Source organism: Pleurodeles waltl, chromosome 12 (assembly GCF_031143425.1).
Source record: "Pleurodeles waltl isolate 20211129_DDA chromosome 12, aPleWal1.hap1.20221129, whole genome shotgun sequence".
NCBI classification, from domain to species: Eukaryota; Metazoa; Chordata; class Amphibia; order Caudata; family Salamandridae; genus Pleurodeles; species Pleurodeles waltl.
Genome location: NC_090451.1, coordinates 600129784 through 600145152, shown reverse-complemented (window position 1 = coordinate 600145152; position 15369 = coordinate 600129784). Strand labels below are relative to the sequence as shown.

At 42.1% G+C, this 15369-nt stretch overlaps 1 protein-coding gene across 1 annotated transcript in view; it reads left to right on the top strand.

Moving 5' to 3' along the window:
- Positions 1–2047, top strand: part of TOMM40L (translocase of outer mitochondrial membrane 40 like) — a 265960-nt gene extending 263913 nt beyond the window's left edge. Inside the window, exon 9 of the mRNA XM_069217818.1 lies at positions 397–2047. Within this exon, the coding sequence (XP_069073919.1) occupies positions 397–536 (140 nt within the window). The 3' untranslated portion in view covers positions 537–2047. The remainder of the gene's footprint in view (positions 1–396) is intronic.
- The last annotated feature ends 13322 nt before the right edge of the window (positions 2048–15369 follow it).

The following is a 15369-nucleotide window of genomic DNA, read 5'->3' as shown; positions in this document are numbered from 1 at the left end:
GTTTGACTGTATGTTCACCCATCTAATGTAGATGGGCCGACATACAGCCGATTTTCATTTCCCCTTACTGAACATTGTAAATTTGCTGTACAGCTGCGTCATGTTGACAGAGTCGTCCGTCAAACTTACAATGCATTGGCAGGAACCATAGTAATGGTGGACCAGCGGACATTTGTCAGTTTGGCAGGCAGCACCTCCGTCACGGCGACAAAGTGAATTACTCTGACTCCCTGGCGGAGAAAAGGGCCTCATGTCAACATTAAATCAGGCCACTAGTACAGTTTTATGACAGATCCTTGGTTAAACTTTCTGAGGTATACGTCTTGTGTCTTATTAAACACCCTGTAAGGAGAGGGCAATCATTAACATTGGCTTGTTTTTCATTACTCCCTATAGGTTCAGTGGACAGTAACTGTTGTGTTGGCGGAGTGCTGGAGAAGAAGCTTCCCCCATTACCTGTCACCCTGGCTTTGGGGGCATTCATGAACTACTGGAAGAACAAGTTTCACTGCGGCTTCAGCATTTTGGTGGGATGAAGAATGGGGTCCATGCGCTGATGTCTTGCATGAGCAGCGTATCCCAATTACTATGTGCCAGTCAAGTAGCAGAAACACTTGCTGGTCTGTTCTTCACCAGTTCCCATTGAACTTAAGCACAATATTAAAGCAAAGCTTCTGGGAGCTCTCCAATCAAGCCTTCAGGGGTGCTGCATTCAAAGACGACATAGATGGAGCTTTACTTGATGAAGATCAACTCCATACCTAGAGAACTGAATAGAAATGTACTCAAATAGAATTTAAAAAAGGAAACCTCAGTTGAAGTATCCAGTAGTTTTGGAAATCCATATCAGTGTGTATTCACCCCTATAGTTAAACAGTGGCCTGTGTTCCAATGTCTAGCAGCCATTGTGGTGAGGAGAGAAGCTAACGTTCTGCAAGATTCTCTCATTGTTCTATGTCTCTGCTTTTTACTTCCGGCACTGCTAAGGAATTGCATATCCCTCTACTTAACGGGGAAACACGCAGTATCTGTTAGATGTCTGGGCATGTATTAAGACCTAAGGAAAGCAGAACAAATGAGAATAGAGGCCTCTGATCATGTGATGACTGAAATGTGCTAAAAGTCATGGAGAGCAGCATCAAACATGGACACTGCCAAACTCAGCATTAACCAGATGCCTTTAAAGGTGGGGCAAAAGATAAGCAAAACTAAGAGGATATTTAAAGAAGTTGAAAATTAAGTTGAAAAAACAGGCGTAGCTGTCTCAACTTCACAGTGATAAAAAAAACTCAGCATTAACCAGATGCCTTTAAAGGTGGGGCAAAAGATAAGCAAAACTAAGAGGGTATTCAAAGAAAGCAGGCGTAGCTGTCTCACCTTCACAGTGATGAAAAAGCAGCCGTTTCTAGGTCATCTTCTTTAGTAATCAAAACCTTCATTTACAGGATAATATCTCATTTTGTATTGTTTTTTGAAGTGCCAGTTTCCTCTGTAGGCCCTCTTTAAGGTTTGTGCACCATGAAAGGTAGGCCATGGCAATGGTAACTAGCTATGTAGTAGTACATGACTTAAGGAGGGATTCAGTCTAATCATTCCATTCTCCAGAACTACTGTGTTGATGGCGAGCGTACTTTTGGCATCATGAAAAAAAGTTCCTCGTGCTCTGTGGCGAGCTTCAGCATAAAGTGAAGAATTCACCTTTTAGGGCTTGCTATGTTGGTATGGTGTTACTGTTTATTCAGCAGACAAATTGTGTTAAAAATAGAGTGGATGGAATTTTGAGACCATGGGGTCCTTCTTAGGGTATATCCGATCTCTTTGGTATTGCAAGTTTGTGCTCTGGAATCTTCATGTACATTTTTCGCCCCAGTAAGTGGTATCACCAGCTACAATATACAGATCCCCTACCAGGGAACTGCATGTTTGCAGGCCCTAGTAATGGAAAGGACCATCATATCGCTGAGACCTTTTTTAGTTTGGGTTGTCAATTGCTAAAGAAGCTCATTAGTCTAGCCTGCTAAGTGCTGACCTGAAGGAGGATTGTACCAGAAAATACAAAGGAAAGAAAAGCAAGAGGAGATCCCTGGAACAGGGTGTCTGGAACAGGGTGTCGTTTTATATATATATATATATATATATATATATATATACAGGCTGCGTATCTATACGTATATATATACTTTACATTACGGAGCCTGTGTGGGCATCATCCTCCTTGGTGTGGTTGGTGCCCAACTAGAAACCATAATGTGCCGCTGCACAGGCTCCGTATCGTAAAGCTGTAAATATGACCATTCCAGAGAGTGCAACCGTTTCTTTTTGAAAAAAGATAGTTGGCTTATTTAATATGTATCATAAGAAGGTGCACCTTGTATACCCATGTGGTATATGTGCATTATGGACACAAGACATAAATGTCAAGGGAAGTGCTCTTCCAGTGTTATATGGGTAAGTGCAAATAGACTCTTTCCTTTGGTTAGGGATTCCCATATACTCTGAATATCCCCATTAGCCAAGGGATGATGTCAGAACTCTTTAAACGTTTTTTTCGGTGTGAGTGTGTGTCTGTAAGAAGACATGAGGGCAGAAGTTGTCATGCAATGCACCCCAGCTACCAAAGTTGCTGCACTGCGTTGTGTGGAAGAGGGAGATCAGAACATTGCAATATCCACTAAGGTATTGTGCCCCTGCTCTCTTCCCCGCAAAAACACACAATCAGCCTGCCGAGTGCCATACACACACCTTTGCACCATAATACAAACACAAAATAGTATGATTAGACAAACTTTAAAACTGTTCCCACTTTGGATGAGTGCTGTGCAGTGCAGCACCTGTGCAAAGTCAGAAAAGTTTAGAGGAATACATTTTTTTTCTCCATTTTAACGTCTGCCTCAAAGAGCTTTCATTTTTTGGAGCAAAGTCCTCTCTACCTTTGTTAGTAAATAGGTCCTTGTGTACAAAAAACATGGGTGGTTCTATATGAAAGCCAATTTGCCACCCACAGAACAACACCTTGACTCAAAGTAATGCAAAGCATTGAAAAGCTCTGTTTTGTGTTACTTCCAGACAACTTTTAGAATCCATATCCCAAATAAACATTTTGCGCTGAGTTACATCTCTTTTGTGGTGTAAACCCAGTGCAAAATGTTAGTAAATCTATTCCTTAGCATTATAGTGTGCGAATGTTCCAGCCATGGTCAGCTGTTGTGATCTATGTTTTTTACCACTACAGAAGGATCCCTTGACAATTTATTCTCAGAATAGGTCTTACTTATTTCTTTCTGAGAGTCATGGAATAGGTTGATCTAGGTCTCCATATTTTGGTTCTAACCTGTTTTTTTTTTTTTAGAGATAATTGTCTTTTGCTTGACCACAGCTGTTGTTTTGCTACAGCTTCAATATTTTTTCTTGAGAACTCTTTCTTCATTGTTTCATGTTTTTAGTTGCAACACCCCAATCTTTTGCTTTTCCATACTTTTTTCAGAGCCTAGCCTTTTTAAAATTATATTATGTATGGGTCAGATAATAAAAGGCTGCATAACTTGCAGTGAGAAATCCCTTGTGCCTTCCTTCTGAGCCTTCTTGATTTCCTTAGCTGTATCCTCAGGGACAGTATCCTCAGCTTTAGGTGTAGAACTATTCCACGTCATAAAGTAGGCCATGTAGTACAAGACATGTTTGCCAGTGGAAACATTACTGTCAGCCTGGTTCCTCTTTTGGTTACCACTTCGGTTTCTAGAAGGAAACCTCACAAGTATTCTCAGGAACATTATGAGGAATCCATATGTTTGCAAATCATCCTCATCTTGAGCTAGACCTAGATACTTGGCGCCTGGATTACGTGTGTTTTGATGGAAAGATTAGGTTAGAGGGAGCATTGATTTTCGGACCCCATTGTATGATGAAGGGTTATCTTCTGATTTAAATAATGATTTTTTTATCATCTGTAGCTGTGAGACACAACTTGAGAGGAAAATGGAAATCGGGTTAAAAGGTTCTTAATCAGGAGAATATCAACTACTACTCCCACCCTTTGTAGACGCAATAGTGGTAAAACTCCCCAAGTTCTCACATACGTAAATGATATTCTGAGAAGCTGACTGAATGAAAATCCCTTCTGGGTTCTAAAAAATAACTATCTTCAGACAGGCAGTCATGGAATATGTTGATCTGACTGCATTGAATTTAGATTCAGAAGGCAATCCTGTCTCAAGATACCAGCCTGAGGTCCCATGTAAATCGGTGCATGTTGCATTATTATCCTGCATCCTCTTCAGTGTGGTAAATGACAGAGCCCTTTCAATGATTAGAGCAATCACTGATAAGCATTTTCTGCTTCAAAAGCCCCACCTCTGTGCTCTCCACTAAACACCAAGTGACAATTATCAGCCTCGTTTTTATAATGAACAGATGTTATATTCCTTAGTCCTGTTGGTAAATGTTTGTAAAGGTTGTCTACTACATCCTTAACACCGAATTAGAAGAATGTAGAGAATTACTCACTGCTTCAAAAGCAGGCTTTTTGTATACACTCAAGAATAGTAATCCGTTTGGAAGCTACAGAACATATTTTCTCCAGTCTGCCAATAAATAAGCAGCAGTATATGTATTTTAGAAGTACAGTCATGCAGAAAGTAGTCACCCAAGTCCACCGTCATAGACAGTTTCAGATGACTCAGATGAGCACCTTCAGTGGAAAGTCGTCTTTTTTTCTGAAAGAAACAGTAAACATATTACACTTTGTTAAAGCTGCTCTAGAGCACCCTCTTAGTAATACATCATAGTAAAGTAATACGCCCTCTCAGATAAGTGAATAGTTTAAGCATTTTCAAGTTGCTGACCTTTGAATGTTAGAACCTCTAGGCTCCTCAACTTTTTCCATGTTTCTTACTCCTGCAAAATGCATAAATCAGTCAAATTAAACTCAAGATATCCCCAGTTTTCTGGTTCGGAAAGGACCAGTGAGATTTGGCTCTGTGCTGCATGTGATGTTTTCTGCCAGGGTCATGGTGGCATAGGGAAGCCATTTATGCGTACTGTTACATAGCAAAAAAGCTTATCGAAGTCCTCTCAAAGGTTGGCAGACAACTCAACACCTGGTAACAGATGACTTTTCCATAACAGAGGAAATATCTTCTTTAAGCCATGAGCTAGGAATTAAATTCATTGGACAATAGCGAGCAGCGAATACAGTCCTTTTTCCTGACATGTCCTATAGCCCGATATTTCCTACATAAGAGGCTTGTTCTTCCTATCACTCAGTTCTTGTTTTCTTAAAGTACGTACCCCATATGGTACAACGCATGATGAAGGCTGTCATCTTACATCTTGGCAGTATTCTAAAAATATGAATGCATGTAGTCTTTTGGTAACTATGAGACAATGCACTAGCAATTTAAGCTAGTCCAAATGGAATTCAGTAACTGTAGTACAGGTTGATACATAAATCAAACAAGGAACAAATAAAGTCCTAATATAGGTCCCAGCAGTAAAACCAAATATAGTTTGAAAAGCCAACTAAATAGTGACTCAAAAAATAGGAAGGTAAATTGTGATGGTAGTAAGTGAGTGAGATTAGAACAGGGACAGTTGTTAGTGACAGAGGTGAGTCTGTGCATGAATCCAGGCTCTAAAAACATTGCATAAATCACTTTTTAGATCGAGAAACATAAACTAATAACATGTTTAAAATCCAAAGGTAAATACAGAATGAAGAAAGACGAAATCAAGCTCACTCATGAATAGAGAATGTTGGTGCAGTGGGCATGCTTTATGTTTCTGAAGAAATTCCTCCAGGATGTTTAATTTACAAAAAAATAAAGCCAGGCATTAAATCTTCCTTCCTACTCACATGATGTAGAGTGCAAAACGCACTCAACACATCATATGAGCAGGTTTTTCAGATTACAAGCCCAACTCATATAGTTTTGCAAATCAAATATTCTGAATCAGTCGAACAGGAGACTTAAATACTTGATTAGGATGGCCATAGAGCGTTCCACAAAATCTCTGTATTTCATGTTGCAGTCATTTGAATTCACACAGGTAAGCGATACTATAGCCTTAGAACCCGCCGTTGCGGGCTCTACCGGCTATTAAAGGCCCGCTCCCGCGTTAAATGCCCGAGCCGAAGGCGAGGGCATTTAACAAGGGAAAGGGCCTTTAATAGCCGGTAGAGCCCGCTACGGCGGGTTCTAAGGCTATTAGAACATTCTGCCACTCAGGGCAGAATGTTCTATGAAAAAAAACAAATTGCTCACGGAGCCCGAGGGGATTAAAATCCCCTCGGGCTCCGTGAGGCTTTGTTCACAGCTGTTGCTGTGAACAAAGCGAACATTGCCAGTAAAAGCCTGCAGCACTCCATTGTTTTCAATGGAGCTGCCAACGTTCGAATGTTCTAATTAGTAGTATTGCACAGCGGAGATAGGACATAATCTACCATTTCCAAAAATACCACTGTTTGAAGTGTATATACCACGTCACTGAGCATTTTGTGGCTGCAATCTCAGTTCCGGTTGAAAACAATCTTGCATCAAATTTTTGCGAAGTGGCACCTTTAGAAGTATATACAGTGCTTACAACTCTTTATAATTCACGCATATTTAACAAAGTACTTGAAGTGGAAAAAATCTGCTAGGACCGAGAAAGGAAAACAGAGACAGACAGAATTCCATAATGGCAAGATAAGACTTGAGATGTTTTGCCTCAGGTAAAGAAAAGAGAAAAACAACATATGGTAGCCACTCAGAGGATGCATGGAAATAGTCAAGGGGATTGTTTAATATAATTTAAAAAACGTAGGACATAAAATGAATCTTTAAGTTATATTGGAAAACCAGGATTTGTAAAAGCATTCCTCCAGTTAAGCATTAGTCAGCTCAAACTAAACCAGTCAATTTTACACCATTGTAACATATGTCAGGAGTTGATTGTGTGCGATGTCGTTCCATTTGTACTTTCCATTGCTTTCATGAAATCATAGTAAACTATCTAGTCATGCCTGAGTAATTCCGTTCAGCCTCAAGGTTGGCATTTTTGCCCACTAATCAATGGATTTAATACTTTGAAGCTGTCGACAATGGCAGGTAGGGGATAGAGATTTACTGTGTGATATTTTTGCTGAATGTGACAACTTTGAGCATCATTTGCTGCTACTTAGACATGAGCAAATCACTGACCTTTAGAGAACTATTATGAAAGAGATATCCTTCACTATAGGCAGTGCATGAGAAATGAACAAGGTCACTGCTCTGTAAGTCCTTACGTACATTCTGGATTTCCAAAGGAGCTATTGCCCCTTTCTGGGTTAAATGTAATTCTGAAACCAGGCCACGTGAAATCATCACAAACAGAGCTTGTTTATTTCAGTAGTTTACTGATAAGAGTAGTTGCACAAGGAAGAGTCCATGGACTAAGGGTGTGATTTAGAGTTGGAAGAGCTGGGAACCACTGGAAGTCAGTTGTACTCATGCCCCTTAAAATCTGTGGTTCACCAGAACTATTTAAAGTTGGGGTAATTGCTAGGTTTTCTACTGTGTACCAGCTCTGCTATCAGGTCTTAGTGACAGTTGTCCCAATATATATATATATATATATATATATATATATATATATATATATATATATTTATTTAAATCATTAAACTTCCCTGCTGAGGACTGCCATTCATTCAAGGCATAGCGGCCCTGGGCAGGGTAATCTTCTAGTTCCCTCCACCTGCAGAAAAAAAAACTCCATGCATGTAAGCATCATTGATTTTTTGTTTTACAAAAATAAACTCTTTCTTTGGAAGTTTATTCTTGGAGGACAAAAGCCTTTGCCTAGCAGGTGCATCAAACATAACACCCATTTTGCAAAGCTTTGCTACAGCTTTACTGAAGAAAGGGAGCCAATCCTATCTCGCTTGGACTTCTAAGTATCACAGATGGGCTTCTTCTGGGAAGATAGATGCTATAGCCTCCACTGAGCTCATAGTATGGTAGACCGCCTGCTATACCACAGATGGCACCCACGTATCTTTAAAGAAAGTCAAAATTGCTATTTGAATCACATTGTTAACAGGGTTGAAAAAGTTCTTTACGGATGAATGTGCCTAAAGGGTGGCCACCTGGTATCAGCTCTCTGCCAGACATAGAAAAAATACATCTATAATGTCTAGTTTGGATGCCAGCATATCCTACTGGAAAATACAAAAGATATATTGAAATATAACTCTGTGATTACTTGTTCAAAACAAAGTATTGTCAATAAATAGTGACACTTCTGCTTTTCTGTTGTTCAGAAAGTTTTACACAGCTGTTGCTGAGATGAAAAGAGTATGGCACAAAAACTGTGCTATGGTTCTTGAATGGACAGCTTTACAAACAGTATTTACCTTCAAGTGTTCTGCCCTGTTCCACTCTTGTTCTGAGCCTCATAGTTCAACATTCACAAATCCCAATTTTTATTTTTATAATCTCTATTGGCCACATTCGTTTTTGGAAAATATTTTTTACACCTTAAAGACAACCTACTTTGGAATTAGATCTTTTGTCTGACGACTGTAGTAGGATTGAAAACCAAAATCAACATTTCTGAAGCTATTCATGGTTCCCAAGTACTTACAGAGGACTCTCAGAATATCTATATTTTCAGGTTGTTGCGAAAATCTGTATCTGAATTCTCACTTGAAGAACCTGCTCTGCAAAGACTTTGGCAGTCGAAAAGATCGCATTCTCCCTCTCCTCCCCCCCCCCCAATCGTATTACAATGTTTCCACTGGGCTGCTTGGCAGAAACATCACATTACAATGTTTCCGCCTGTCTTACTGGTGAAAACAGTGCCAGGGCTTAAGAGAGCGGAGGCCAATGCCGTTGCACAACAGCACCCTCAGAATTTTCAAGGGTGCTGGCAGGGTGTCCCCTATGGCCCACAGCACTGGCAGCCAGCCTTTCCAATGCGGGCCTGCCTTTCCAATGTGGGGTCCCCGCCATGGAAAGGTTGGCAGAAAGAGAACTTGTGATGAGCACGGTGGCGCTGAACTCAACTCCGCCTTGGCTGAACTCTGACCGCCATCAGCCCATCGGGATCCTTGATTTTGGCTGTGGCGGAGTCCCCTGGGGGTCGGACTGTCAGGGTCATAATGCGGCGGCCCAGCCGCCTCCACAAGTTTGGCAGTCTTGAGACTGCCAGGTTCGTAATGAGCCCTTTGTTACTATGCTTTGTGAAGGGCACTCCTAATCGCTTTTATACATTAGTATTTTAAATGTAGCCTTTTAAACAGTTCAGCTTTGGCAGTTAGAATCCTCAAATTGAGTGTTCAGCATGCTTCCAATCTTTTTTCCAAACTTGATTCCGATATCAAGGCATGTTTCCTACACTTTACTACCCATGACTCATTATTTAGAAGAAGCTACATATCTAAAACCTACAAGCAGTGCTTATTTAATAGATAGAATAGAAAACAGTAGAAAAAAAGTCAGTCTCTCTTGAGCCAGATTAGGAGAATCATTTGTCTAGAGAATATGAAGGCTTTTTCTAGAAGTGGCAAAGAAGTGTCTGTATCAGTCCTTCAGACGGATTTCCATCAATTGTATATTTTCCATCTTTTCTGCTTAGTTATTTGTGTATTTATCCACAGGTTACTTGAACAGTGTTTTACAATCTCTCCCCTTGATGACTGTTCTTCTGCTGCGTGCTTCAAAATATATTTTTCAGAACACTCTCTTCTCGGTCTTCTGCTACCAAGGCATTGAGATAAGAGAAAATGCAGTTACTAAGTTGGTGTTTAGGTTCCTTCTCCCCAAAGATATTACTAGCTCCCATTTTCCAACCAGAGTGGATGTTTAGTACACAATTTACCTTAAGACCACATATTGTTTATTATGTTTAGTATGTTATGTCATTCTATGTTACACTATAGGACTTTACGCCATAGTGGTTGGTGAACCAACGGTCTCATCTCAATCACATAACATTAAAGGAGGTAGTGGGGTGGTTGAAAAAGATAAGTTTCAGTCTTTGGTAGAAAAATAGGTTGTTGGACTCTAAACTTAAGACTATGGACATATTGTTCCAGATATTTCCACCTGGAGTAAGCACCAAAGGGCAGGCCAACAATTAAATCTTGGGACTCCTACGAGTTGGTTTGAGATGTATTTGAGTTTACTAATAACAATTTTCAAATTAATTTATCCATTCATACCCACAGTGTATTTAAGTGCTGTTCGTGCTGCATGTAACACATTGTGCACTCAGCTCCTTGCCACTGTATCCACCTTTAAGGCACCAAAACAAATCAACTAATTCCGCAACACTGCTTTGAGGTGCAACAACTCGATCATCTGTACACAGTAGATTACACAGGAATAGAATTGATGCTTACAATTGTAAACATATTTGTCAAAATATTTGCTTTAGAATGTCTATAGGAATTTTCGAATTTACTGTCAGTACTACAGCCATAAAATTGTGACCCAGGTGGTAACAGTGCTGCGTGCATTAGAAACCTGTTTGTATTTCAGAATAGTATTGTTCAGGCTTTGCCATTAACTCTTCACGACCTCTAGCGTTTCCGTTCAAGGCCACAGATTCAAGGACTTCAGTGGAGTAATTCCTAGGCTTTCATAGAATGGAATTCTTAGTCTTAGAAGCTCTAGTTCCTGATAGTGACATAGGGTGTAAAGGTCTCTGAATGGTCTGTGTTATGAGGTGGAAGTTAATAGGTTGGTGTCTTCCTGACCTGGAACTGTATGGCTGCCCAAAATGTACACTATCATTTGTGTCTCAGGGAGCCTTTCTCTTCAGGCCTTCAATATCAATAGCCAGTGTGTGATGGGTAACAGTCCTATTTGTGGGTCGTGTTCCTGCCTATCTGTTAATTTATGTACTGTTTGATTCCTCACTGTTGCCTTTATGATCTTTTGACTGATAATTAGATGCTTACTTAACATGTTCAAAGTTTCTAGTTGAACTACAATAAATGATTCCCTGTTTGGATGTAGTTTGCAGTATCGGTCATGAAAGGCCATGTTATTAGTCAAGGTTTGTCGCTGATTAAAAGTGTGCATTTCAAATAATGATTATTTTCTCTAGGATCTTCGCTTGGCAGAAGGCAACTCTACTCCAAGGGTTCCAATACAAGTTGATTCCTGTGACTTCACATATTGAGCATATGGCAACCTCCTATGCTGTGGACTTAATGCTATCTGTTTGAGATTGATGCAGCGTATGTAAAAGTCAAAGCCATCATTATTTCTGAAATTAATTTGATAAAAACCTTGTGCACCACTGCATAACAAGCTGCTTGCACTTGGCACTTCTCAGTCTGAAAACGAAGAACCAAAACTCTGTTCTACCTTTTGGTTTCTGAACACAATCCTAACCTAGCCATGCATGTACTCCTTCGTTTATGCTACACATACCTAACCATATCTTTCAATCCTAGCACTTTCCTTAAACAGTAATACTTTCTTAAACCCTTTCACTAACTAACCTACAAAACCACCCCCCACCCCCACCCCAAGGCATGAACCCTACTTTTTTTTTTCTTTACCACATCACTAGCCCTTCTTCTAAGTTACGAAAATTGGACAAACTAGAGGCAAATGTCTAGCATTAGTCACACTAATGAGCTGGGACACGATGTTAAAGGTAGTAGGTAGGATTAAAGCATCTATCCTATAGGATACTGTTGCATACATCAAGGGATGTTTTAAAGAAGTACTGGTCGATATAATGGAAATCTTGAACCTTGCCCACCTCCCCTCCCCCACAGAGCATATTTCCCTGGCCACTAAATAATGACTTTGTGGCGCCTTTCATCTTGCCGACCTCATATGGCTCCAAGAACAGGTTCCAGCCACCTCCTTATCTGTAACCTCCCAACTTCAAGATTTCCAAGACCAATGGCTATCGTTAGAATCAATCAGTCTTGATGTATTCGGAGAAGAGCGACAGACCTCCCTAATAAAAGAATCCACAGACGTTACAAAAGCTTTTGTTTTGATCAGCATCATAAAGCTCAGTGGGTCACTGAATATTGTGAATTACTAATGGCTGGGAATCAGTGGGAACAAAGGCTTCATCAAAGACAGTGTTCAGGGAGTCCACACATGGCAACATTCAGAATTTAAGCAATTGCAGGCAGCATCTCACAAGGATCCTTTGTCACTGATGTTGAACTCCTACATGTCATCCTTGGCTTAGACTATTGAACAACCCCAGCTCAGCTCAAAATGTGTGCAGATAACTTTGTTACACTAGTAACTTCAGTAGGAAAAAGAGAATGAAGCAAACATCATTTTTGGAACACGTCTTCTTCAGGCTTGAGAGATAAATACCTTGCTACTATTCATGTAGGCCCATTGCTTATACTAGCCCATAGACCATCTAAAAGAGTGAGTATGAGCTCCAACTGAACCAACATGTGAATCTGTACAATGACCTGATCTTCCCCTAACTCAGTTACTGCAACATCACCTAGGCAGGGCGCCTCCAGCAGGTCTTGAAACACCAGATGATACTAGGTAATATCAGACAGTTATGATTCAGCCTTAGGAAACAAGACCATTTACCATTTGGTCTGAAAGCTCTTCACAGGATCTTTTCAGAGCATAATCTACAGCACTGTATGCAGTTTTCACAAGGCCTTCCTTGTCAAACATACTCGGTACCTTCAGAAACTGCCACCTGCCTTCATCTCAGTCATGTTTCTTAGACCCAGCCGCCCAGCCCTGGTTGCCTGAAATATGATAATTTGGGAAAGATACGTTTGAAATCATGTGCAGTACACTTTCGGAACAGACTTGGCCAGACAAATGGAAATATAGGATGTAATTGTTGACTGTACTCTGCAGGAAAGTGTTCAGTCAAGAAATGCTGATTATTGATATGTTGTTAAAGGCCACCCTACTCACTTTAACAGGCCAAGCTCACTCATCAAGCCACAGCACAAGCTTTCAGACGCATCAATCCACACTTTTCTCTGCTCAAACCTTTCTAGATAGATATATCCCCAAATTTCTCACCTTATGAATCTAAGTCAGTCAACCAATCAAATATTTTTAGAGTGTGCTACACACCTATCGGGTCTCAAGGTGCTGAGGGGTAAGTCCCCAGGATTCAGTCGAAGAGCCAGGTCTTGAGGTCCTTCCTTAATTGAGGTAGTGATGGTGACTGGTGACCTGTAATGTGTTCTTGGCTGGGGATGTTCAGGGCATGTCTGGCGGCGGCGTTCTGAATTTGTTGCAGCTTGCTCAGGTTCTTCTTGGAGGTTCCGGCATAGAGGGCGTTGCCGTAGTCAAGTCTGCTGCTGATTAGGGCGTAAGTCAAGGTTTTTCAGCAGTTGGTTGCTATCCATCTGAAAATCTTCTGTGGGAGTCGGAGGGAGTATAAGCAGGAGGATGCGACAGAGTTGACATGTCTGGTCATGGTGAGCAACGAGTCGAGGATGATGCTGAGGTTTTGTGCATGGTGTGCGGGGGTGGAGGGCCTGCCGAGAGTTGAGGGCCACCAGGAGTCATCCCAGGCTGAGGAGGAAGGTCCCAGAATGAGGATCTCGGTCTTGTCAGCAGCTCTCCTTCATCCAGGTGGTGACTGCTTCAATCACATCTCGTTTTGGCTGTAGAGGGGTTCTCGGTCAGGGAGATGATCAGCAGGGTGTTATTAGCATAGGAGACAATTTTCATACCGTAGATCCTGAAGATAGAACCGAGCGGGGTTATGTAGATTTTGAACATTGTGGGGCTCTATGAGGATCCTTGGGGTACTCAACAGCTGATATCTGTAGGTTCTGACAGGTGTGGCAGGAGCCTGACTTTTTGTGTTCTGCCTGTCAGAAAGAATTGTATCCATCGAAGGGCCTTGCGTATCCCCGCTGTGTGGAGTCTGGCGCATGGGTTGCAGTGGGATACTGTATCGAAGGCGGCTGAACGATCTAGTAGGATTGCTGGTTTGTAGGTTGCTGTTTGGCCACAGTCTAGGAGGTAGCGGATATCATCTGTGGCGGTGAGCAGGGCGGTTGCGGTGCTGTGGTTAGTTCTGAATCCTGATAGGGAGATGTCCAGGGTGTTGTTGTCCTCGATGCATGGGCTGAATGTTGATTGCTTTCTCGGTGACCTTAACTTGAAAGGGCAGCAGAGAGATGGAGCGGTAGTTCTTGAGATCCGTTGGGTATGTTGTGGGTTTCTTCAGAAGTGGGCAGATCGCAGCGTGCTTCCAGTCCTCGGGGAAGGTTGCTGACTCTACGGAGCAGTTGATGGTCTTGCCGAGTTCGGGCACGATCGAGGCGCTGGCCTTGTTGAAGATGTAGTGGGGACAGGGGTCCGTAGGGGCTCCAAAGTGGATGCTGCTCATGATGGACTGAGTCTCGTCCATCGTGAGGGGGTCCAGGCATGCAGGAGTCGTGGGGGTTTGGTGGATCCTGGTAGGTGCATTGTTGGTGAGTTCAGAGAGTCTTGGGGTCCGAAGCTGTTGTAGATGTCTTTGATTTTCCCATGGAAGAAGGTGGCTAGTCTGTCGCTGAAATCTTGAGCTAGTGGGATGTTAGTGGTCTCGGCTTGTGGTATGGTGAATTCTTTGATGATGTTGAAGAGTTCTTTAGTGTTGTATGTGGTGGTTTTGAGGCAGTCCTGCAGGGCAGTTTTCCTGGTGGATATGATGAGGCCATGGTGGGATCTTGTGGCAGATTTGAAGGTTGTAAGGTCTTCCTGGGATTTCCTGTTCCTCAATTTCTTCTCCAGTCTCCTGCAGGTGTGCTTTGATTCCTGGAGTGCGGGGTGAACCAGCTGGCTTTCTTGTAAGAGTGTGTCCTTGTGGTCGTTCGCAGAGGAGCTAGGGTGTTGGCGCAGTCGGTGATCCATTTGTGGAGGTTGTGTGCTGAGGTGTTGGCAGCTGTTGTGTCAGGGCAGTGAATTGCTGAGGGCGCTGATGAGTCGCTCCTCTGTGGTATGGTTCCATTTCCTATGGTGGGGGGGGCGCATCGTGTATGTGTGCGCTGAAGGTGTGGATATGGAGAAGTGGATGCAGTGATGGTCGGTCCATTGTAGTGGGGTTGAGTCGTCGAATTATGACTTTACTTCTGGCGGAGAAAATGGGGTTGAGAGTGTGTCCAGCGGTGTGTGTTGGTGAGGTGACGAGTTGCTGGAGCTCGATTGTACCCAGGTTCCCGAGTAGCGATGAGGAGTTATGGTCGCTGAGATCATTAAAGTGGAAGTTGAGGTCCCCAAGGAGCCTGTAGTTGTTGGAGGCAAGTGCTTGGGGGGCTATTATCTAGATGATTGAGTTGCTGAACGCTGGGCGTATTCCGGGTGGTCTTTAGATGAGGGTGCCATGGGTGGTGGTCTTCAGGGTGGTGTGCACTTTCTCCATGAGAGGGAGGAGAATTCCAGT